Genomic DNA, 25,426 nt, shown 5'->3' with positions numbered 1-25,426 from the left:
AATAATTATGCAAAAGCTAAGAGATTATTTTTTAAATTTGTGCTGTGGATTCTATAAATGAATAGAAATTCATTTTTTGAATTTGATAAGAACACACGCTTTATTTGCAATAATCCTGAATTTGCACATTTTTAGTTTCTCTAAATGTGACATGCATGATCTTTGGATTTTTCTTGACATGCCAATTATTCTGTTACATGTTTTCATCAGTACATTAAATTAGTAGCCTTAGCAGCCATTCAGATCACATTGTGGCTCCTGATGAGTACCCAAAAGGATTAAACTTTGACCTCTTGTCCATCTGTATATGCCTTTATTGTTGAATTCAGAAGCATGGTTAGACTATGCTTTGGTATCCTCCAAAATCATTTTTATTAACCAAACATATCCTCCAGGTGGAATGTTCAGTGGAGAGCTAAAATGTGATAAGCAATTGGCTCTTTATGATGCTTTATAGTCAATAAACCAGATACATGTATTGAACCCTTTCAAGAACATGTTTATTTGTAATGCATTTGTATCAAACACATTATTTTATATATGAATCCAAGTGCAATCTGAAATTGAATGTGTGGATCATTTTTCTCAATGTTCATTAACGTTAATGATCTGAAAAGTGTTATTTTTGCACTTCAGTTCAATTTTAACTACTTCCTCTTGATTCCACTTTTGATACTTCTGAGTAGTCTGGATTCACTTTTGTCTACTTGGATATCTATTAAGTGTTGAATGACTTCTTTTTGACTCGGTAAAACAGATCTTCGATTGTGGGAAAATCTTTCTGCAAGATAAGAGTTAACACAATAAAGCAATTTCATATTTTGCACATACATCATCAATATTTAATGTAGCCTGCCGGAAACCTAAATAGATTTGATCATTGCAAATGAATGCCTAAATATATCTTCTACTCCTTCAGCTATTCTTTCAAGTTACGGTTTATCTTGCAAAAAGTATATATATTTATTTATTTATTTTTTCGTCCGCGCTGAAACAACTTTGATAGAATCTTGCACAAAAACTACTGATTTTTCAGGTGGCTGTTCCACTGGATCTTCTTTCTCCACCTCCTCAGACTCTGAACCGACCAGCAACGAGCATATTCATCCTTCCTCCCCAGTATATAATTCAGCCGGCAACAAACGGTAGCGTATGTTCCTTTAAAGTAAATCAACATAGAGCAGACCCGTAGGTAAAAGCATTCAGTATATTTTATTATACTCACAGAGTTTTCCTTTCAAGAATGCATAGACAATCGGTCAAAAAATAAAAAAGCTATGGCTCTCGGACTATGGAGACACTAAGAAATCATATTTTTTGGTTCCAAAAATGCTATTATTGTGTAAAACTTAAATAAATAAGAAAAAGTATACATATTAGGTATTGCCACATCCGTAACGATCTGCTCTATGAAAATGTCACACGACCTAACCTAAGGTGAAAGCTGTAAAATGTAAAAATAAATAAATAAATAAAAACTGTGCTAAAACAACCAATTTATTGCCCTATAAAGTGTAATAATGAATGATCGAAAAATCATATGTACCGATGTAGCATGGTTAGCACTCAAGCTCTTAACTCAAATTTCTTAACTATCTTGAGACAAAAGCAATTGAAGGTGTTTGCTTAATGCATTTATTTTAGATAACACGTCTCATAAATAATGTGTTAACTCTACTACATCTGTACCAAAAAATGGTAACAAAAAAAATGTCAACTCTTCCTTCAAAGAACAAGACCCTGCACAAGACGATCGGCAGAAAAATTATAAAAATTGCATTCAGAAAATGGAGACACAAAAACATATTTTTTTTTTTCAAAAATGCTTTATGTAAATCTGAAACAAACAAAGTAGACATATTTAATATCATTGCATGATCTACCCTGTCAGATGAATGTTGTAAAAAATTAAAAATACAAACAGTGCCAAAACAGACATTTTTGGGCTACCTTGCCTCACAAAAAACATATTATAGCTCAATTAAAAATCATATGTACCATAAAATAGTACCAATAAAACTGGTCACCTTATCTCCTAGTTTCCAAAATGGGGTCACTTTTTGGGAGTTTCTATTGTAAGGGTGCATCATGGGGGCTTCAAACGGGACATGGCATCTAAAAAACAGTTCAGCAAAATCTGCCTTCCAAAAACCATACGGCGCTCCTTTTCTCCTGCGCCCTGCCCTGTTCCATACAGCAGTTTACGTCCACATGTCGGGTGTTTCTGTAAACCGCAGAATCAGGGTAATAAATATTGAGTTTTGTTTGGCTGTTAACCCTCTATGTGTTAGTTTTATTAAAATAAAAAATCTGCCCAAAAAGTGAAATTTAGAAATGTCATCTCCATTTTCCTTTAATTCTTGTGGAACACCTAAAGGGTTAACAAAGTTTGTAAAATCAGTTTTGGGTAACTTGAGGGGTGTAGTTTCTACAATGGGTCATTTATCGGGGTTTCCACTATGTAAGCCCCACAAAGTGACTTCAGACCTGAACTGGTCCTCAAAAAGTGGGTTTTGCGTGGCAGCCAACCAACGTGCGGGGAGGAGACTCGAGCATCGCGCTCGAGCACACGCGGGGTTCGGCCGAACACCGCAATGTGCCGAGCATCGTGATGCTCAAGTAAAATTAGTGTTCGGCCGAGCATGCTCGCCAAACACTAATGACAGCCATATGCTGTCCATTTTTTTCCCAACCCATAGTATAATCATTTAACACAAGATATATTTAATAATTTATGTGCTTTCCATCCTTAAAAAATAATCCTAACACAGTAAGCATGTCATGATGGTGTTATCCTAACCTATGCTCTTACAGAAGAGTTGATACAGAAATGATTGATTGTTAATGTTATTAATAGATTAATAATATGTAAAATTTACCTAAAATAATCTTAAACATTTCAAAAGGTTGTAAACAAAAAAGGCTTACTTAAAGAGTCTCTGTCACCAGGATCAACCCTATTAAACCAGACATACTGCCTGGCAGGGCTTATAATGCTGATTAAAACAATACCTTTCTTTTGTCTGTATGCTAAACAGCTAGCAGAGCTGTGTCCAAAAGTTGTGTGCGAGCATTTGAATCTCATATCATTATGTAGTGTAGCTTCACCACATCTGCTCAGAAAGATAATATACTTATTACTGCTTTATACACAGGCACAATATATGATAATACAGACACCAGTAATATATGTTATTGTTAGCTTATAAGTAGAGATGAGTGAAATTTTCAAAAATTCTATTCGCCGGTTCACAGATTTTTTTCAGGACAAATTTGGTTCAAAATATATATATATATATTTGGTTCTAGATAATAGAGCAAAAGAAGGCAGCACTCCAGATGGTAATGAAAAAGTGGATGGTCCAGCTGAAAAAGGCTCCATAGAGAGAGCTGAAACGTTGCTGATGAGTGAATAAACCATCCACTTTTTCATTACCATCTGGAGTGCTGCCTTCTTTTGCTCTATTATCTATACCTGGGACCTTGGTCGCAGGTCTCCCAGGAGGATTTTTTTGCACCCGCACGTTTTCTTTTTGTGTGCTGCTTCTCTCTTTTCTCTTTTTTATATTTGGTTCTATATATATTGTGCTGCCACGCAGCTTTTACTGTCTAGCAGTTGTTATTACATGTTATGTTACTATATTATTTGGTATGATCCTTACACCCCTGCTGTTTCTGGCTAGTTGGTTGTTCCCACCCTCCATTTCCTGCTGTAACTCCATTTTGTATAGTTGTTGTGAAGAGACTGCAGAGTGAGGGAGCTGTGTAACTTCATTAGAAATTTACCTATGAAAAAGCCTCTATGTTCATATCCTCGCTACCTTGAAGCATAAAGAAGCATTGAAAATCATCTCTGGAGTCTTTATTCATTGAGTAAGCTATCTGTTAAAGTGATCATTCAACCTGCCGCATACATCCTTACAGGCTGGGTCTACAAGAAGCTTGTCGCAGGTACAACCGATGCTGAGACAGAATAGTACATTTCTAGAAGAATCCATCACATGGCTATCTCTGCAGCCTCAGAAACGTGAGTAACCACGCGCCTGTGTGAAGAACTAACTCCCTAAGACAGGAAGCCATCTTCAGGCTGTGCACTGAAAGTTCAATGCCTGTGTGTCACTGCCGCAGTCACCAGAAGCATTACACTGCATATGAAGCTAGCCACCTACTGAATGCTCCATAACTGTTACAGCCTTTACTGCCAGGGATTGCTGGTCTGTGCTGTGGACCCATTTCTCTAGTAATACCAGCTTATACAAGTTTTGCCTTTATTGGGGAGCCATAAGTGCCTTTTGAACTGTGCAAGGACTGTGTTTCATAGCTATATCAAGTCCCAAGGATTCATCATTGTCAAGCTGTTTGGGTTGTGAATCCAATACCTGAATCTACTGAAATACTGTATATTCCTGCCTACTGAGCTGAGCTATCCAGTCTGAACCAGTTGCAGCACTAGCTGGCTCATTGTCACAAATATCCAGCTCCTCAGCTCAGCCTGCTTACTAACAGAAGTCACTACCTACAGAGCTGATCTCTGGCAGATTTCTAACAAGACACCAAAACTACAGCAATTGTCATTATGTCTGACAGAGATCCCACAGAGTTACCTATATTTAATCAAGATAAAGCAGACTCCTTACTTTATTCTGCTCGTCCTGTTAGAGCCCCTCATCCATCCTTGAAGGCAAGGGAGGCTTATGAAGCAAGTAAGGAAGAAACATCTAGTAACCAGACTTTAAGTTGTATAACAGCCACTAATGAAACTAGCAACAATTCTGAGCAATTGAACATTGCTCTCTCAAGGGTTAAGAAGGCATTTGAGAACTATAAAATACTTTCTGAGAAGTACTATTCCCTATTGTCTCATTCCAACATAGAGGAAGCTGCATTAGAATTAAAGGACTTTACTTCCACTGACCAGCAGAGGCATAGCACATATCTTGAAGCAAAGGCACAGATAGAAGGTAGATTAGCACAGCTACATGAAACTACATCCTGTATATCTGCTTCTTCCAGACACTCAGGAAAATCATCTAGATCTGCCCGCTCCTATAATAAATCCTGTTCTAAGTCACTGCGGTCCTGTTCTGTAAGGTCAACGCTGAGTGACCAAATAGTCAAAGCTCGCCAGAAGGTTGCAGCAGCCCAGGTTCAAGCGGCCTGTTCTGAAAGAGAAGCAGCCATCAAAGCAGAAGCTAAACGCATTCAAGCAGAAACAGAGGCTCAGCTAGAAATCCTTCAGAAGAAGAAAGAAAAGGAAGTAGCCTTAGCTGAATTATCTGTCTTGGAACAAGCCCTATTGGAAGAAGAAGGAGCAGCTTGTCCCAACTTGGCTGCTTGTCAAGACCCTGTTGAAAGGACCCTACAGTTTGTCTTAACCCAGAACCAAGACAATACAGTCCCACCTACAGTTGGAGATTCTTCTCATAATCATCCAGCAAGTGGATCAGAAGGCAATGTGTTGCCAAATCAAGCTGGTCAACTACACACACCTACTAACAGAGACACTCCACAACAACCGCATGTCACAAAATCAAGTGAACCAACCTACGCAGCTTATGTGCCACCACAACCCTATGTGAATAGAGATTACAAAGGCATAACAGAAGACTACAGAATGAACTCTATACCCACTGTGATACAGCTCTCTTCAACTTCAAATGCTCAGAGACCTTCAGACGACAAACCCTTACCTAGTTTGAACCCATTTGCAACACCTTTCTCTCCACCTACCAGCCAACATCTGATACCAACTATGGTCCAAGTCGGCGCACCATCAGTATCCCCTGTGGCTATAAAAACCGAAAGCACTGATGCTGCAGAGTTCAGCAAATATATGATTCAACGAGAGTTGATTACTATTGGACTGTCTAGATTTGATGACAGCCCAGAGAACTACAGAAGTTGGAGATCTACATTTAAGGCGGTAACCAAGAACTTGGACATTGAACCTCAAGCAGAACTCGACTTACTAATAAAGTGGTTGGGGCGTCAATCTTCAGAACAAGTAAAGAGACTTAAATCTGTTTACATTTATAACTTTAAAGCAGGCCTTGATGCTGCCTAGGAACGTCTAGAACAAGACTATGGGAGCCCCGAAGTCATTGAATCTGCCTTATTCCAGAGACTAAACGACTTTCCTAAGATCTCTGTTAAGGACAATCATAAGCTTAGAGAGTTAGGTGACCTCCTTCATGAACTTGAAATTGCGAAGTTAGATCCTAGTTTACCAGGTCTTAGCTATTTAGACACTGCTCAGGGAGTAAATCCTATTGTAGCAAAGTTGCCTAGTCATCTTCAGGAAAAGTGGACTAGTGTAGGATCAAAGTATAAGTATGAACATCATGTTTCCTTCCCTCCTTTTTTTTATTTTGCAGAGTTCGTGCGGAAGGTTGCAAGGTCCAAGAATGACCCAAGCTTCTTCTATCCAGATACAACCACCATTCCTTTAACTACTTCAAGGAGTATTGCCACCAACAGTAAATTTAAGAATTTAAAGCATCCTATTGCCGTGAGGAAGACCAAGATAGCATCCAACGTCTTGGCTACAGACATTAAGGCAAGCAATCTTAATCAACAGTGTCCTATTCATAATGCGCCACATTCTCTCTCCAAATGTTGTGCATTCAAGGATAAGCCTATTGAAGAACGCAAGTCATTTCTCAAAGAGCATAATATCTGTTTCAAGTGTTGTGCATCCTCCGATCATTTAGCTAGAGACTGTAAGATCGCCATCAGATGTTCCCTGTGTAACAGTGCCAAACATGTGGACGCTCTTCATTCAGACCTGTTCAAAAGGAAACCTTCACCCGGCAGCAACCCCAAGACTACATCAGTTAAAGGCGGGGAGAGAACTGAGCAATGTGCCAACCCCGTAACCACAAGGTGTACAGAGGTATGTGGAGAAGGGCTTCATAGCAAGTCTTGTAGCAAGATATGTCTTGTAAGGGTTTTTCCTGAAGGATGTCCACAAAATTCCATAAAAATGTATGCCATACTCGATGATCAGAGCAATCGCTCATTGGCCAGTACAGAATTCTTTGACCTATTCAACATTCATGGAGAGACTTGGTCCTATACCTTGCAGACATGTGCAGGAAAGATCAATACTTCTGGAAGAAGAGCCCGTGGCTTCATAGTGGCATCAGAATATGAGGACATAGAGTTTCCTCTTCCAACTCTAATCGAATGTGATCAGCTACCGAACAATAGAGAAGAAATCCCCACACCAGAGGTTGCACGTCATCACCCTCATTTGAGCCACATTGCTGACTACATTCCACCTCTTTACAAGGATGTTAAGATTTTGATTCTACTAGGGAGAGACATTCCTAGAGTTCATAAAATAAGAGAGTTATGTAATGGTCCAGATAATGCTCCTCAGGCCCAGAAACTTGATCTTGGATGGGTGATAATAGGAGAAGTCTGTTTAGATCAATCTCAAGATCTCTTGGATGTAGCTTCCTACAAAACTAGTGTTGCCTATCGGTCGATGAAATGTCCATTGCTCTATTATGTGAAGGAAAGACTTGATTTTAAAAGCGAAGTCCCATATCAAGCACTCCAAGGTATAAACTGCAAGCTCACTTCTCAGAAGGACCTTGGTGATTCAGTGTACCAGACTACTTGTGATGACAACAAGATTGCCCCTTCAGTCGAAGACAAGGAGTTCATCAAGATTATGGATGAAGAGTTCTTCAAGGACAATTCCAACAGTTGGGTAGCTCCATTACCCTTCCGAGTACCAAGGCTTACTCTCCCTAACAATCGACAACAAGCTTTAACCAGATTTGCTGCACTTGAGAAAACTCTCTGTAACAAACCTGAGATGCAAGAGCACTTTCTAGAATTTATGCAGAAGATTTTAGATAACCTTTACGCTGAGCCAGCACCAGACCTTATGGAAGGTGAAGACTGCTGGTACCTTCCATCCTTTGGAGTCTACCATCCTCGTAAACCGGGGCAAATCAGAATAGTCTTTGATTCAAGCGCTCAGTTCCAGGGAACCTCTTTAAATAATGTTCTTCTAACTGGTCCAAATCTAACGAACAACCTTGTAGGAGTGTTGATGCGGTTCAGGAAGGAACCAATTGCTGTGACAGCTGACGTCCAACAGATGTTCCACTGTTTCATAGTCAAAGAGGACCACAGAAATTATCTCAGGTTCTTGTGGCACCGCAACAATGACATTAATGATCAGGTGATAGATTATCGCATGAGAGTCCATGTCTTTGGAAATAGTCCATCTCCTGCCATGGCAACTTATGGACTGAGAAGAACAGCGCAGGAAGGTGAAAAGGAATTCGGATCTGACACCAGGCAATTTATTGAGAGAGATTTTTATGTAGACGATGGCCTGAAATCCTTTTCAACACCTGAAGAAGCCGTCAATCTGATAAAAAGAACTCAACAGCTCCTGTTGACTGCTAACTTAAGGCTTCATAAGATTGCATCTAATAGCAGTGAAGTAATGAGGTCTTTCAATCCAGAAGATCATGCTAAGGATTTGAAGGATTTGGACTTGGGAGTAGATACCCTACCCACTCAAAGGAGTCTCAGTCTTCTCTGGAATATAACTTCAGATACATTCACCTTTCAGGTCTCTGACGCCAAGAAGCCATTCACCAGACGTGGAGTCCTGTCAACTGTTAATAGCCTTTACGATCCCCTAGGCTTTGTGACTCCAGTTACCATCCAAGGGAGATCCATACTTCGCCAGCTTACTGAGAGAGTGACAGATTGGGATGCCCCTCTGCCAGTAGACCTACTGCCTAAATGGGAGAAATGGAGAAACTCCATGAAAGTACTGGAAGAACTTAATATCCCATGCTGCTATTCACCCACTTCAATTTCAAGAAGTCTGAGGAAAGAGATTCACATCTTTTGTGATGCATCTACCGAGGCTATAGCGGCTGTGGCTTATCTCAAGATCATAGATCATAGATCCTATGTCGGTTTTCTACTAGGAAGAGCCAAGTTAGCTCCAAAACCTGCTTACACTATTCCAAGATTAGAATTGTGTGGCGCAACCCTAGCTGTCAAAGTCGCAGAATTCCTGCAAGATGAAAAGGACATATATAAACGTCAGTGGAGATACGCTCAATACCTTGCAGATTGTTTCTGGGACAGATGGAGGAAGGAATACCTCACACTTCTTCAAAGACGTAAAAAGTGGCAAACCCAGAAGCCTAACTTAAAGGAAGGGGACCTGGTCCTGCTAAAAGACCAGCAAGCTCACCGGATCCAGTGGCCAGTTGGACTTATTACAAAGGCCATTACTAGTAATGATGGAAGAGTCCGAAGTGTGGAAGTCAGGATCTTTAAGGATGGGGCATCAAAAACCTTCCTGAGACCAGCCACCGGGACAGTCTTAATTATGCCCGCTTCCAAAAATTATGTGAAGGAGTCACTTAAGACCTTTAATATAGCTAGCTTATAGACTTGAGAAGGTTAAATAGCATGTTACTGTATGCAATGTTAATAGTATGTTAAAAGGAAATAATGTAGTATATAGTGGTATCTCACGATACCAGCGGGGAGTGTGCTGCCACGCAGCTTTTACTGTCTAGCAGTTGTTATTACATGTTATGTTACTATATTATTTGGTATGATCCTTACACCCCTGCTGTTTCTGGCTAGTTGGTTGTTCCCACCCTCCATTTCCTGCTGTAACTCCATTTTGTATAGTTGTTGTGAAGAGACTGCAGAGTGAGGGAGCTGTGTAACTTCATTAGAAATTTACCTATGAAAAAGCCTCTATGTTCATATCCTTGCTACCTTGAAGCATAAAGAAGCATTGAAAGTTACCTCTGGAGTCTTTATTCATTGAGTAAGCTATCTGTTAAAGTGATCATTCAACCTGCCGCATACATCCTTACAGACTGGGTCTACAAGAAGCTTGTCACAGGTACAACCGATGCTGAGACAGAATATATATATATATTTGTTTGTAGGTCCCAACCCTGCTATGGTCAATGACATGTGCTGCTATGATGAGGTTCTTATGAATAGGAAGACAACTTAGGTTATTTGAGTGTGTATTCTGTTATCACCCTCTTATGTATATGGACTGACCAATGTAACTGGTGACGACCTCCTGGTTGCCAAATATGGGATCCAATTTTAAATTTATATTGGCAATTATTGTACTATATGTTTTAATGAGACCTTAATAAAGATATTTGACATAGTGTGGAGATGGCAGCAGAAGGAGGATATCACAGAGTGGCAAGGTGACATAGTGTGTATATGGCAGCAGCAGGAGAATACCACAGAGTGGCAAGGTGACATAGTGTGTATATGGCAGCAGCAGGAGTATACCACAGAGTGGCAAGGTGACATAGTATGGAGATGGCAGCAGCCGCACGAGGATACCACAGAGTGGCAAGGTGACATAGTGTGGATATGGCAGCAGCATCAGGAGGCCACAGTGTGGCAAGGTGACATAGTGTGCAGATGGCAGAAGCCGCAGGAGGATACCACAGAGTGGCAAGGTGAAATAGTGTAGAGATGGCAGCAGCAGGAGGACATAGTATTGATATGGCTGCAGCAGGAGGATACCGCAGAGTGGCAAGGTGACATAGAGTGGAAATGGCAGAAGCAGGAGGATGCCACAGAGTGGCAAGGTGACATAGTGTTGATATGGCAGCAGCAGGAGGATACCAGAGAGTGGCAATGTGACATAGTGTGGATATGGCAGCAGGAGGATACCACACAGTGGTAAGGTGACATAGTGTGGGGATGGAAGCAGCAGCAGGACGATACCACAGAGTGGCAAGGTGACATAGTGTGGAGATGGCATCAGCATCAGGATACCACAGAGTGGCAAGGTGACATAGCGTGGAGATGGCAGCAGCAACAGGAGAATACTACAGAGTGGCAAGGAGACATAGTGTGGAGATGGCAGCAGCAGGAAGGATACCACAGAGTGGCAAGGTCACATAGTGTAGAGATTTCAGCTGCAGCATCAGGAGACCACAGAGTGGCAAAGGCGACATAGTGTGGAGATGGCAGCAGCAGCAGGAGGATGCCACAGAGTGGCAAGGTGACATAGTGTGGACATGGCAGCAGCAGGAAGGATACCACAGAGTGGCAAGGTCACATAGTGTAGAGATAGCAGCAGCAGCATCAGGAGACCACAGAGTGGCAAAGGCGACATAGTGTGGAGATGGCAGCAGCAGCAGGAGGATACCACAGAGTGGCAAGGTGACATAGTGTGGACATGGCAGCAGCATCAGGAGACCACAGAGTGGCAAGGTGACATAGTGTGGACATGGCAGCAGCATCAGGACAGCACAGAGTGGCAAGGTGACATAGTGTGGAGATGGCAGTAGCAGCAGCAGCAGCAGCATCAGGATACCACAGAGTGTCAAGGTGACATAGTGTGGAGATGGTAGCTTCAGCAGCATTAGGAGACCACAAAGTGACCCGGTAACAGAGTGGAGCAATGGGTAGCAATACCAGTACCCGCTGACGGAGGTGGGTGAAAGAAGGAGCACTTGGCATCACATGTGTGGCATCAGGCGGGTTGCAGCATCAGAGTAGTAGCTGAGGTAGGAAGTCAGAATAAACTGGTCTCTTTTATAAAAGTGTTGGTATGGCACCATGGATGATTAAGTCTGATGCAACAGGAGTTGGTGGTTGGAAATCCTGATTCATCTTGACAAAGGTCAGTCTCTCCAACGTTTGGGTGGACTAAACACCCGCTCTGATGCCACACTGCTGGCCGGGCAAGACAGTTTTTCCCGGTCAAACTCTGCTAGTTGCGGCCACAAATCCAGTTTGGCTGCCCAGTAGTCCAGCGGATCTTCAATGTGGATTGGCAGGGTGCTGTCTAAGTATGCCACCACCTGCTGGTTCAGGTCCTGCTGCAGGTCTACCTGCTACTGCTGCTGGTGAGTATTTTCTTCACTATGTGGGTGAAGAAAACTACTCATCAGTGACTGTAGACTCAAGCTGCTGCTGATGGAGCTGGTACTGCTCCTGCCACCCACCATTCCCCAGCAGCCATGGCAGTGGAATGTAAGCACAAAGGGCCCCCGCAGTCAGACCTGCGAGAGGATGGACAATGGCACAGTTAGGCAGCGACCAACTGACTACATAGGATGTCTCTGTAGTAGTTCACTTTGTCCTCCCTCTCAGTGGGTGTAAAAAAGGCCCCCATTCTGGACCGGTAGCGAGGGTCCAACAAGGTGAGAGAGCCATAAGTCATCCCTCTGCTGAATGGTGACAATTCGACTGTCACTACGCAAGCAAGTGAGCATGCATCGGGCCATTTGCGCAAGTGACTCGAAGGGACTCCCGGCCTACATCTATACTGCATACTGCCACGGTGTGTCTGTTCTGGTCTCTGGGTCAGGAGCCTGATCACTCGAAAGACAAGCTCCTGCACCTCTCTCCTCATCATTACTTGGCTCCATATCTTGGCTGGGCAGTAGCTGCTGACTGTCCTTTAGTAGATGCTAACTGTCCTCAATGAAAAGTGGAGCTGAGCCCACAGCATATAGTACTTCTTGCGGTGAGGGAACAGAAAAGGACAAAGGCAGGTTGAGGACAGGTGAGGGCACAGGGCCTGCTCCCGGGCCATGCCAACTGAGGGTTGTGTCTGATAAACCCATCGACTGTTGGCTAGGGGTGTCTGATGTCACTTGGGACGACGTGGATGACCGAGTTAGGCCTCTTTCACACGGGCGTGTGTGCCCCGTGGTTCTGCTGCGGCCCGCAAAATGCGGACCGCAATGCACGAGCACAGTCCGTGAGGCAGCCGCAGTGGATTGCGGACCTATTCACTTGAATGGGTCCGCGATCCGGCCGTTCCGCAAAAAGATAGGACATGTTCTATTTTTTTGTGGAACGGAAGTACAGGACGAAACCCCATGGAAGCACTCCGTAGTGCTTCCGTAGGGTTCCGTGGTTCCGTTCCGCACCATTCCGCATCTCCGGATTTGCAGAATACCCATGGAACGGCACCCATGTATTGCGGATCCGCAAATGCGGTCCGCAATACGGCAACACGCCCGTGTGAAAGAGGCCTAAACCAATTAAAAACTGCTGGGTTGCTGGTCAAGACACGACTGCTTAATGACACCGGGAGCTCAGGCCTCTCGCTGCGACTCCTGTTGGCACGCCCCCTTACTCGGCTGCAATCTTCTGCTTGCGCCAGAAACATTCAGGCGTCTGCTACTCCTCTGTGCATGGCCTGGCACTTCTCTGCCTCACTTACTTGTAGCTGAACTAAACAAATTAAACGGAAATTAAAACACCCCTAAAAGCGACAAATATATTTTTCTTTTTACACTGAAATAGGCCACTAAACGCTTTTACCACAATTAACTGCAGAAGTGAACTGAGAATATATATTTTTTAATTGGACTGAAATAGGTCATTAAATGCTTTGACCAGAAAAAACTTAAAGAGTGAAGTGCGTATATATATATTTTTTTTACTGAAATACGCCCCTATACGCTTTCACCAGAAACAACTGCAGAAATGCATTGAGAATATATTTTTCTTCTTGCACTGAAACACGACCGTATACACTTTGACCAGGAAAAACTTAAAGAGTGAATATATTTTTCTTGTAGTACTGAAATACGCCCCTATACGCTTTCACCAGAAATAACTGGAACAGTGCAGTGCGTATATATTTTTCTTTTTTTACTGAAATATGCCCCTATGCGCTTTCACCAGAAATAACTGCAACAGTGCTGTGCGTATATATATATATATATATATATATATATATATATATTATTTTTTACTGTAATATACCCCTATACGCTTTCACCAAAAATAACTGCAGAAGTGAACTGAGAATATATTTTTCTTGTTGGACTGAAATAGGCCACTATACGCTTTCAACAGAAATAACAGCAACAGTGCAGTGCGTATAGTATTTTCTTCTTTTTACTGAAATACGCCCCTATATGTTTTCACCAGAAATAACTGCAGAAGTGAAATGCATATATATTTTTCTTGTAGTACTGATGTAGGATGCTAAGATATAAGCCACTAAAGGCTTTTCAACAGATCACTTGCAGCCCAATAACAAATAGCTGGAATGACAGAGCTGTCTAATGGCTATTTGGATCCCCAAATAATCTTTCCCTGCACTTGTAAATCGATTTCCTATCAATGTCCCTAGTGCCTACTAATGTCTCTCTCTACACTAAGATGCTGTGAAATGATTCCTCCCTATTCTTTCCCTGCACTTATAAATCATTTTTTTTCTGTCTTTTTTTTTCAACTGCTGTCCCTAGCGCCTTAACACGTCGGTCCCTGCACTCTGAACGCTGGAAAATGTCTGACTGTAAGATGGCCGCCATATTTATAGGAGTGTGACATCACAAGGCTGGCTGGCTTCTGATTGGCTGCATGCAGGCATGACAATCTGGGTGATCCTGCCTTCCCAGAGTTTCTTGCCCCATGTCCTCAGTCCTCACACGTGTAGCCACCATTTTAGGAAAAATTTGATTAGTTACCATGAACCGTGAGGAAATTCGCAATTCGGATCGAATTCCACTTCATCAGCTTAGATTCCCACAGCTTTACTTATAAGCATAGAAAAAACATGGTTTTCTATATGGTAATATTATAGCATGGTGGTATAGTGGGCTACCATGCATGTAGAGATTCTAGGCTTAAGTCCCAGGAAATACATGTTTTTTTTTCTGCTACTTTTTTTTCTCTTTTACTTAACTCATGATAAAAGGCTATACTAAAATAATATCCAATCATATTAAAATAAATAATAATAGTAAGGCCTTACTATATTGTGTTTTTTTTCCTAAAACCTATCACTTGTTTATTTACAGACACATTATCTGATTAGAAAGAAACCAGTATTATTTATTAGCTTTCTGCAACAAAATATTCTCAATAGGATAAGGATAAATACTTTTTTATGGGATAAATGTGGAAGGAAAAAAAATCGGAAGGAAAAAACTTTGAAGTCTCTCCCAAAATTCAAACCTGGGATCTCTACATGTAAAACTAATCACTTAAACATTAAGTTATAATATTACCACACATAGATACTTGTTTTTTCTATGCTTACAAGCTAACATATATTACTAGTGTTTTTAAAATCATATATTGTGCCTGTAAATAAAGCAGAGACAGGTTTATTAGCTTTCTGAGCAGATCTCAGTGTGGTGAAGCTATAGTACATAGTGATATGATATTTGCATGCTAGGACACAGCTCTGCCCTCAGCTTAATGAGCCCTGTCAAGCAAAGGGTGGGGGCAGCGTGCAGAGCACAGGGGGTTTTACAAAGCAGTGCTCAAAGCATTCAGCCTCGCTTTCTGGTGCTCGAACTTCATATTTGCATAGGAATAAAAACACTGATATCTCTGCAGCTGTTTATCGTACAGCAAAAGAAAGGTATCGTTTTAAACAGAATTATGAGCCCTACCAGCAAGTATGTCTGGTTTAATAGGGTTGATCCTGGTGACAGAGCCTCTTTAATGGGACTCTTCCAGAACAAGGAATGAGCGAACTTCAAAACTTGTTTTGAAGTTTGGCTTCAGTTATATGCTGAATTGCGTTATGTATTCTGTTACCACGGACCATAATGCAATTCCATGATGGAATACATAACAGAATGCCTTTAGAGGCATTCCGTCATAATAGAAGTCTACGGCCAGCATAATAGATTTGTCCGGTTTCCAAAAAGAAGAGTATTCAAAAAGAAGATAAGACTAAGCATTTAATTCATATATGTCCTCCAATTAATGATCCATTTCTGTCTTTAGCTTCACAAAATGCATTCAAAAACGGAACATCTAAACATAGTCTTTGGCCGCTTTCAAATGAGCGAGTTGTACACACCGGACTCGGAGTATGAGTATAACAGATCCCGTCCTGAACTTCCAGCACTGCTGGGGTTGCTTAGCATTATATTTATGTATTATGCTATATAACCCTTAGAGGTGTAGAATGTATTGTATAACGCTGAAATAATGCTGTCAGTCTTATCCAATAAATTCCAGAACTGTAGGGGTTGCATAGCATCATAAATCAATATGATGCTATGCAACCCTGGAAGTGCTGGAAGTTCAGGACGGGAGCTGTGTTATATTAACACTCTGAGTGTGGGGTGTACAACTCGCTTCTCTGAAAGTGGCTTTAAGGAATAAATCTATTACTGCAATTATTAGGAGTAACCTCTCCTATTAACCACAGTTAAAAGACAGTGGAAAAAGCAATCTATCAGTTTAGAGGATTTAATGGGCCTCATTTATCAAAATTGTCTAAAAGAAAAATTGCCTTTGTTGCCCATAGCAACCAATCATAGCTAAGGTTTCATTTCTTAAACTACTCTGGTAAAATGAAAGCTGAGTTGTGATTCGTTGCTATGGGTAAGAAAGGAAGTTTTTTTATTAGAGTGTTTTGATACATCTGCCCCAATGTGTCAATGAATTACGGGGTGCCCATTCAACTGATGGGGGGGGGGGGAGAGGGGCACTATGAAGAGGTCACACATGTATTTGTTATATCATTTTTATTGTCTTGTTATAATTCACACGTTGTAATATCCATGTCGAGCAGTAGATGTTTATATGTTGGATGTATACTGCATGTGTTGTGTCTCCTTTGGCCACAACTCAATAGACTTACTTGATGTGAATTGTGAAACAAAATTGGATATTTTCTTCCCTTCCTCTTTTAACTGTCTTCTGCCCAGTCCATGTGTTCTGGAGAGTACACAGTCCACATAGATGTCCCAGAAAAGTTGTGCTAGGTCCCAAAACAGAACACCATGCTTAAAATTGTCAGATGATTTCAGATATATCATGAAGTCCCAGAATCCAGCCACAGAATCAGCTAACCGGGGCTTTTTCATCTCCAGTAAGATGGCTGTTGATGTCTCCCAGCATTGAGGATCTGCACGACCCAAGGCAAGTGGGTCAACTTGACCTTGACAACAAATGGTATGAATGCAAAATATTCCCAGGAAAAGCAGTGAACATGTTAGCTGCATGCTATAGTATCCTTGTCCAGTACGTCCAGTGCTCATGTCACTTCCAGTGCTCTTTAAATGAAAATAAAAAATTATAACATAAGATTAATACAAGATTAAGGGTGCATTTACAGCAACAGATTATATGACAGATTAGAAAAATCATTCATGCACAACACTTTGCTCACTCATTCACAAATTTCATGGATTCCAGGTCACGGAAGCTGACATAGGAGCACCATGTCTAGTAAAAATATCCAGAGGCCAATATGAATATTTTTTTGTCACAAACTTTAGTCCTGATGTTACAAATCTCCTTTAAGGAAGCCTGACACATTGAACTTACATACTGATATGACAGCAGCATGTTAGACAGCAAGAGGGGCTGACTGATGTATAGTAAGCAGATATTTACACTGCCAAGCAAAAGGGTAACAATGTTTTGAACTTTTGACTTTCAGGCTCCATATCTAACCATCCACTGCAGCTTTGAACGTGAGACTAGAATCATTTTATAGACTATCATCTTCGCTATCTCATACATAAATTATATGATTAGATATTTAGCATATGATTGGTAATGCATATTCTTGTCATGTAACTGCATTGTTACTGTTTTGCTCCTGGTGGTTCATCACAAGGTCTATCAGTTCTGGCACGACAAACGAGGCAGTGGAGGTGGCTCGTATGCTTCGTAATAGTGAGATCACAGACGTCCATGCAAGCAACGTGCAATATGTATTATACAAGTCTGGAATAGTGACTTCAATATCATTACAAGAAAAGAAGTGTCTGCTCAAGTCTGCAAAAAGTATAAACAGGGAATTTGGAGTGATGGGAGAAAATTCAATAGACTGGGCTTTGATGGGTGCAAATGGGTCTGGAAGAAACAAGGGAAAAAGGGACTAACAGATCGAGAAATTGAAGTTCGGTGGAGGAATCCTGATGATATGGGGTTGTTACACATTAAAGGTATTGAATACTTGACCAGGATCAATGGTGGTCTCAATACTGAGCTATAAGTGAGTATACTACAAGACGAGTTACTTTGTACACTAGAGTACTATGGGTATGAAAAGGACGACATAGTGTTCCAGCAGGACAATGATCCAAAACATACGTCGAGATAAGTGAAGAACTGGTTCCATGACAATGAAGTAGAGGTGCTGGACTGGCCCCCCACAGTCAACCCCAGACCTCAACCCCATCGAACACTTGTGGGTAGAGTTGAAGAAAAATTTTTATTCGTACCCAAGTGAGTTGACCAGTATGTACCAACACTGGGAACGTGTAGAAGAGACCTAGGAACAGGTTTTGGCAAGACATGCTTGAATCTCATTGAGAATATGCACAAAAGGATTCAGGCAGTGTTATAAGCAGCAAAATAATAAAAATTACAATTTAGAATTTTAGGAGCAAAACAGTAACAATGCAGTTACATGACAAGAATCTACATAATCATATGCTAAATAGTTGCAAGTCCATTCTATGTATGAGGTAGCCAAGATGATTGTCTATAGAATGATGGTAGTCTCATGTTCAAAGCTGTAATGGATGGTGAAATATGAAGCCTGAAAGTCAAAAGTTCAAAACATTGTTACCCTTTTGCTTGGCAGTGTATCCTGTTGACGATTCTGCCTAAGCTGTATTGGCGGACAGATATGGTGCTATGGTCATTGTTTGTCAGATGATTCATTGGTAGAGAACCCTCTGTTCTGCAAGCTACAACTGGTTACTGTTAGATTCTCTTTTTTAGGTTATTATTGTGTACTTCCATATGCTGATATTTATCTTCCCTTTGAGTGGTCCATTTTAGCTTTAATTAGCAATGATAACATTTACATTTTAGAGTTAACACATTCAGGAACAACGTGACAGGTTCCCTTTAAGGGCAATGTATTATCAGACACTGACATCTTTTTATTATAAGGACAAGCAATTTACATTCTGCTGGAGACCTAAATTACACATAATATGAAGTATGCACATACAAATGACATATTTCAGAGTGATCAGCAAACAATGTGCATGGGATGGATCTGACATTCATTTTACATTATCCATATGTTTTATTTTAACATACCCAATTGTTTGTTCCCACAAAAGTTATTTGATTGGTGAAACACATCACTGATTAGTATCCATGCTCTTTTTGAGTTTTATATAAAACTAGCAGAAGGACCCGGCTTTGAACAGGTACAGTGGGATGCGAAAGTTTGGGCAACCTTGTTAATCATCATGATTTTCCTGTATAAATTGTTTGTTGTTACGATAAAAAATGTCAGTTAAATATATCATATAGGAGACACACACAGTGATATTTGAGAAGTGAAATTAAATTTATTGGATTTACAGAAAGTATGCTATAATTGTTTAAACAAAATTAGGCAGGTGCATACATGTGGGCACTGTTGTCATTTTAATTATTGGAACTCAAATTGGCTTGGTAAGCTCAGTGACCCCTGACCTACATACATAGGTGAATCCAATTATGAGAAAGAGTATTTAAGGGGGTCAATTGTAAGTTTCCCTTCTCTTTTAATTTTCTCTGAAGAGTAGCAACATGGGGGTCTCAAAACAACTCTCAAATGACCCGAAGACAAAGATTGTTCACCATCATGGTTTAGGGGAAGGATACAGAAAGCTCTCTCAGAGATTTCAGCTGTCTGTTTCCACACTTAGAAACATATTGAGGAAATGGAAGACCACAGGCTCAGTTCAAGTTAAGGCTCAAAGTGGCTGACCAAGAAAATCTCGGATAGACAGAAGTGACGAATGGTGAGAACAGTCAGAGTCAACCCACAGACCGGCACCAAAGACCTACAACATCATCTTGCTGCAGATGGAGTCACTGTGCATCGTTCAACCATTCGGCACACTTTTGACAAAGAGCTGCTGTATGCGAGAGTGATGCAGAGGAAGCCTTTTCTCCGCTAACAGCACAAAAAGTGCTGCTTGAGGTGGGCTAAAGCACATTTGGACAAGCCAGCTTCATTTTGGAAAAAGGTGCTGTGGACTGATGAAACTAAAATTGAGTTATTTGGCCATAACGAGGGGCGTTATGCATGGAGGAAAAATAACACCGCATTCCAAGAAAAACACCTGCTACCTACAGTAAAATATGGTGGTGGTTCCATCATGCTGTGGGGCTGTGTGGCCAGTGCAGGGACTGGGAATCTTGTCAAAGTTGAGGGACGCATGGATTCCACTCAGTATCAGCAGATTCTGGAGACCAATGTCCAGCAATCAGTGACAAAGCTGAAGCTGCGCCAGGGCTGGATCTTTCAACAAGACAACGACCCTAAACACTGCTCAAAATCCACTAAGGCATTTATGCAGAGGAACAAGTACAACATTCTGGAATGGCCAACTCGGTCCCCAGACCTCAATATAATTGAAAATCTGTGGTGTGACTTAAAGAGAGCGGTTCCTGCTCGGAAGCCATCAACCTGAATGAACTAAAGATGTTTTGTAAAGAGGATGGTCCAAAATACCTTCAACCAGAATAAAGACTCTCATTGGAACCTACAGAAAGCGTTTAGAGGCTGTAATTTCTGCAAAAGGAGGATCTACTAAATATTGATTTCATTTCTTTTTTGTGGTGCCCAAATTTATGCACCTGCCTAATTTTGTTTAAACAATTATAGCACACTTTCTGTAAATCCAATAAACTTCATTTCACTTCTAAAATATCACTGTGTGTGTCTCCTATATGATATATTTAACAGGTTTTTTTTATCATAACAACCAACGATTTATACAGGAAAATCATGATGATTAACAAGGTTGCCCAAACTTTCGCATCCCACTGTACATTTCATTTAAAGAGTACCTTATATGGGTCCAGACTCCAGACATTATAAACTATCATGATACATAGGGGATATGGCAGGGATCTAACTGCCTGGTATGCTACTTTTAGCATCGGAACAATGAGGGGAAGACTGAGTCTTTCTCCATGGGCGTCTCCTTCTTCCTGGCTGTAGCGAATTTTTTTTCTCCCTGGCTGTGACGCTCTCTGCTGCGATTGGACAGTGTACAGGCGGGAAAAGGAGACGCCCACGGAGAAAGACTCAGTCTCCTCCTCATTGCTCCGATGCTAAAATTGGCATACCAGGCGGGAGAATACAACGGGGGCCACAGCAGGTGAACGAAGGTTCACCCAGAAAAAATAGTAAGTGCAGTTAGATCTTTGCACTATGCCCTACATATCCTGATACTTAGTTTATAATGTTTGGTCCCATGAAAGGTCCTCTTTAATGTTTGTGTGTGTCGTTAAAAGATATCAACACTATCCACTATAACAGTGACATCTACAGTAACCCGCCCCTTTAACAGTGACCTCCACAGCGCCCTGCCCCCTTAACAGTAACATCCACAGTGACCTTCACAGCAGCCTATCCCTACGGTGGCCAGAGGTCCGGTTTTAGGCTGACAGTCAGGCTTTCAAACTCCCTGTCCTCCGTCTGGCGCAGGACCTGGACGGACACAGGGAGGTCCTTTTGAACAGCTCACTCTCAGACAGCAGCACTGTGCTGTCTAAGTGTGAGCTGCAGGGAGAAAGTCACCCTCTCTCCCATCCCTGCAGCTGACAGAAATTTTACCTTCATTTTTTCAATCCCTGTTGGCTGCAGAGTTGGAGGTGGCATGGCCTGACCTGATCAGGGGCGTGGCTTAGCGGGACCTGGGGGGGTATTTAAGTTTATCTTTTAAGGGTGGCCTGAGTGGCCACCCTACCTGTCCCCTTAACTGTGACCCCCACAGCACTACGCTCCCTTAACAGTGTCATCCACAGTGCCCTGCCCCTTTAAGGCTGACCTGCAACAGTGAAGAAAAATGGTTGGTTTGTTATAGAAACCTGGTGTAAAACTGTATGTATGTGGAGACTAAGGACCTGCGAGCTTCTATTGGCTGATAAGAGACATGTGACCGTGTGTATGGCAGTTGGGATTTGAAGTTGGGATATGAAGAGAAAGAACTGTAGGTTTCTATTGGATAATGTAGGTCATGTGATGTGCCATATTTGCATTTTTTTGGGAATATCTCAGGAACGGTACGTGCTAGAGAGCTGAGACCCGATCTAAAACCTTCCCGGACACCTGATGTACCAATGTACCAAATTTCATGATTGTATATGCGACGGTGCCTATTCTTTTAGCAGACATACATTCATACACACATACATACCTTTAAATAATAGTAAAAGAAATACAAAATTTAAAAAGTATAGTATCTAAGTAGGTAGAGCATTAGACAGACATGTTAACTGTCTGGTTTTCCCAGGAGTCACCTGGGTTTGGGTCCTCTTTCCCAGGTACCTGGTCACTGCGTTGACTCACCTGATTTCTGGGACCCTCTGCATTCAATCACATCTCCATCCACAGGATGCAGAGGTGAGCCGCTATTATATTTAGGTAAAGGTTGTGGTACTAAGAGGAGATTGTGTTAGGATATAGGGTATGGATGTACTGGTAAAGCAAAACGCTGAAGACATCTATATACTGTATGCTTACTGAACTTGGTTTGTTGCTGTGTTTATGTTCTGATATGATATGTACCATGCTTTTTTCTGGTGCTGTATTTATGTAACGAGCTTGGTTATGGTACTGTATTTATGTCCTAAGCTTGAATCTGGTGCTCTATATATGGAATGAGCTTAGTTGTAGTTCCGTAATTATGTCCTGAACTTGATTCTGGTGATGAATTGATGTACCATGCTTAGTTATGGTGCTGTGTGTGTGTTCTGAGCTTGATTCTGATGCTGTATTTATGTCCTGAGTAGTGATGAGCGGCAGGGGCAATATTCGAATTCGCGATATTTCGCAAATATTTGGGCGAATATTCGCCATATATTTGAGAATTCGCGAATTCATGATCTCCAGGCATCATTTTCTTGATTGCGAAAATTTGCATAAAATTTGCATACTAATTTCCACATGAAAATTCGCATGAATTGGTATTTTCACAAAAATCAAATATATTCGCAATTACGAATATATTTAGCGAAATTTGCAATATTCGCAAAATTTCGAAGAGCCGATATTCGCGATTAAAATTCGCAATTCGAATATTCGTGATCAACACTAGTCCTGAGCTTGGTGCTGGTACTGTATTTATGAAATGTTCTTCAAACTAATGCTGTATATACATACCTAGCTTGGTTCTCGTGCTGCATTTATGTCATAAGCTTGGTTCTGGTGCTGTATTTATGGAATGATCTTGGTTCTGATGCTGTATATATTTCTGGTGCTGGATTTAGGTACTGAGCATGGATCTAGAACTGCACATTAGTGATAAGCAGCATAGGCAATATTCAAATTCACAATATTTCATGAATGTTTGGCTGAATATTTGCCATAAATTAGCAAATTCGAGAATTCATGATCTCCACTCATTTTTTACTTGATTGCGAAAATCAGCAATGTAAAATATTTGTGATACATTTGCGATTAGAATATTCAGCACTATTCGCGAATACTAATCCATAGCACTATATTCTAAATATTTGCGAATTCTCAAAGTGGCGATATTCTCAAATAAAGTTCGCAATTCGAATATTTGCGCTCAACAATAAAATGTGGTTAGAATAGCACCACTACTTCTGTATATTAAATAGTAGATTAGCTATGCTCCTCAAAAGGCCACTCCCATGTAAAAGGCTCTCCCAAGTTGACATCTCTGAATTAGGATAATGGATGTTTAATGTTTAATTGAGGTTCACAGGTAGCATTATTTGAATTTTTGTTGGAAGTTGCATCATAGGAGTTTGTGCAAAGAAATATATTTTTTAGTTTACATACATCTTTGCTGCATTCATTAAAACTAACTAGTAAAATACAGTTTTTACAATTCCTGGCATTTAATTCTAGGGTAGATCCCCTCTCTTAGCTCAGTTAGGATCACTAATATATTTAAAGAAGTAAAATATCAGAATAATGCTAGAGACAATGATTTATTCCAGATTTTATTTATTTCATCATTTATTTACATACACCAAGTTGACTGGGGTTCAACTAGCTTGGAAAATTCCAGAAAATGATGAAATAGCCTAGAAGCTTCTGATACACCAAATAACATCATGAGTTGATAGTCCAATAGTATTGTTGGGCTGGACTCTATGTCCGTTTGTGTGGTGCAAAGCGGAGTCGGTGTAATCCCAAAGCCATTAGTAAGCAAAAAATACCACTGCACACTCAAATTAGGATGCAAGTAAAATATTTTTTATTGTTTACAATATCCTCCAAATAGATTGGCAAAAAAGGATGAGTAGGGTACATGTGACAGATTTGTCTCTGATTTTTAGGTCTAACTCACGACTTTGGTCACAGAATCACATAGGAGGAAGAGAGAAGGTTGAAGGAGTCCCCGTGGCTCAGCGTGGAGGTGCTGCGGGGAAGGCACATGGTGTGTAGGCTCCAATTGCACATTCATTTTCCCCATAAAACCTATTGCAAAGCTTCTAAAAGTGTACAAACGTGTATTTTCCAGCATTAAAAACAGCAGCATATATTTGGTTGCACCAAACAACAAGAATGAACTGAGATTAAACGGGTATATCATCAAAAATAAATCCTTTATTGAATAAATGACATATAAACGAGAACGTGAGACAACAGATAAAAAATGGCTACATCTGAGGAGGCGTATTAGCACAGGTGAAACATGGGGGGAAGGGGTAGAGTATAAAAAAGGAGGTAGAAAAAAGGAGTACAATACCTCACTAATTTCTGCATGTACTACTGCAACCACAAATATTCAGTATATAGGGGCAAAAAACTACTCAGAAGTACTAAAGTGCAAGTGCAAATGGTAAAATACCATATCAGTAGATGGTTACAGACTACACCGCAACATATGGATGTGTAATAGTTCCAAATATGCGACCACCTAGAGCCAGTAAACACATCCACTAAAGTCCACAAAAAACATAGCATATCTACATACCCATGATATGGGGATATACACCTCAGGAGAGCCACGTAACCCCGACGCGCCATGTAACCCCGAAGGCATCCGCTGAAACTCCCGTCGGGGTTACGTGGCTCTCCTGAGGTGTATATCCCCATATCATGGGTATGTAGATATGCTATGTTTTTTGTGGACTTTGGGGGATGTGTTTACTGGCTCTAGCTGTTTAGCTATACCCACTTGGGTTATCCATAGGTGGATGTTGCTGTGCACCTGAGCCATATTTGTATGTATATGGAGGTTGTCACCACAGTTACAATTGTGATATTTGACCATTGATGTGGTGACTCCTCATGCACTTGAACTTTAACTCTCTTTCTTGGCTGTTGTATGGTCCCATATTTGGAACTATTACACATCCATATGTTGCGGTGTAGTCTGTAACCATCTACTGATATGGTGTTTTACCATTTGCACTTGCACTTTAGTACTTCTAAGTCGTCCCCCCCCCCCCCCCCCCCCATATACTGAATATTTGTGGTTGCAGTAGTACATGCAGA

At 41.0% G+C, this 25,426-nt stretch overlaps 1 protein-coding gene across 1 annotated transcript in view; it reads right to left on the bottom strand.

Annotated features, from left to right (window-relative positions):
* Positions 1-557: 557 nt before the first annotated feature.
* FAM237A (family with sequence similarity 237 member A) overlaps positions 558-25,426 on the bottom strand; it is a 66,521-nt gene continuing 41,652 nt past the window's right edge. The window contains exons 2-3 of the mRNA XM_044304908.1: positions 16,616-17,030; positions 558-781 (exon numbers count right to left, since the gene is read on the bottom strand). Coding sequence (XP_044160843.1) covers positions 648-781; positions 16,616-17,015 — 534 coding nt within the window. The 5' untranslated portion in view covers positions 17,016-17,030 and the 3' untranslated portion in view covers positions 558-647. The remainder of the gene's footprint in view (positions 782-16,615; positions 17,031-25,426) is intronic.

This window comes from Bufo gargarizans, chromosome 8 (assembly GCF_014858855.1).
Source record: "Bufo gargarizans isolate SCDJY-AF-19 chromosome 8, ASM1485885v1, whole genome shotgun sequence".
Classification (NCBI taxonomy): Eukaryota; Metazoa; Chordata; class Amphibia; order Anura; family Bufonidae; genus Bufo; species Bufo gargarizans.
Note: the sequence above shows the minus strand (reverse complement) of the source record. Positions and strands in the feature narration are given on the sequence as shown.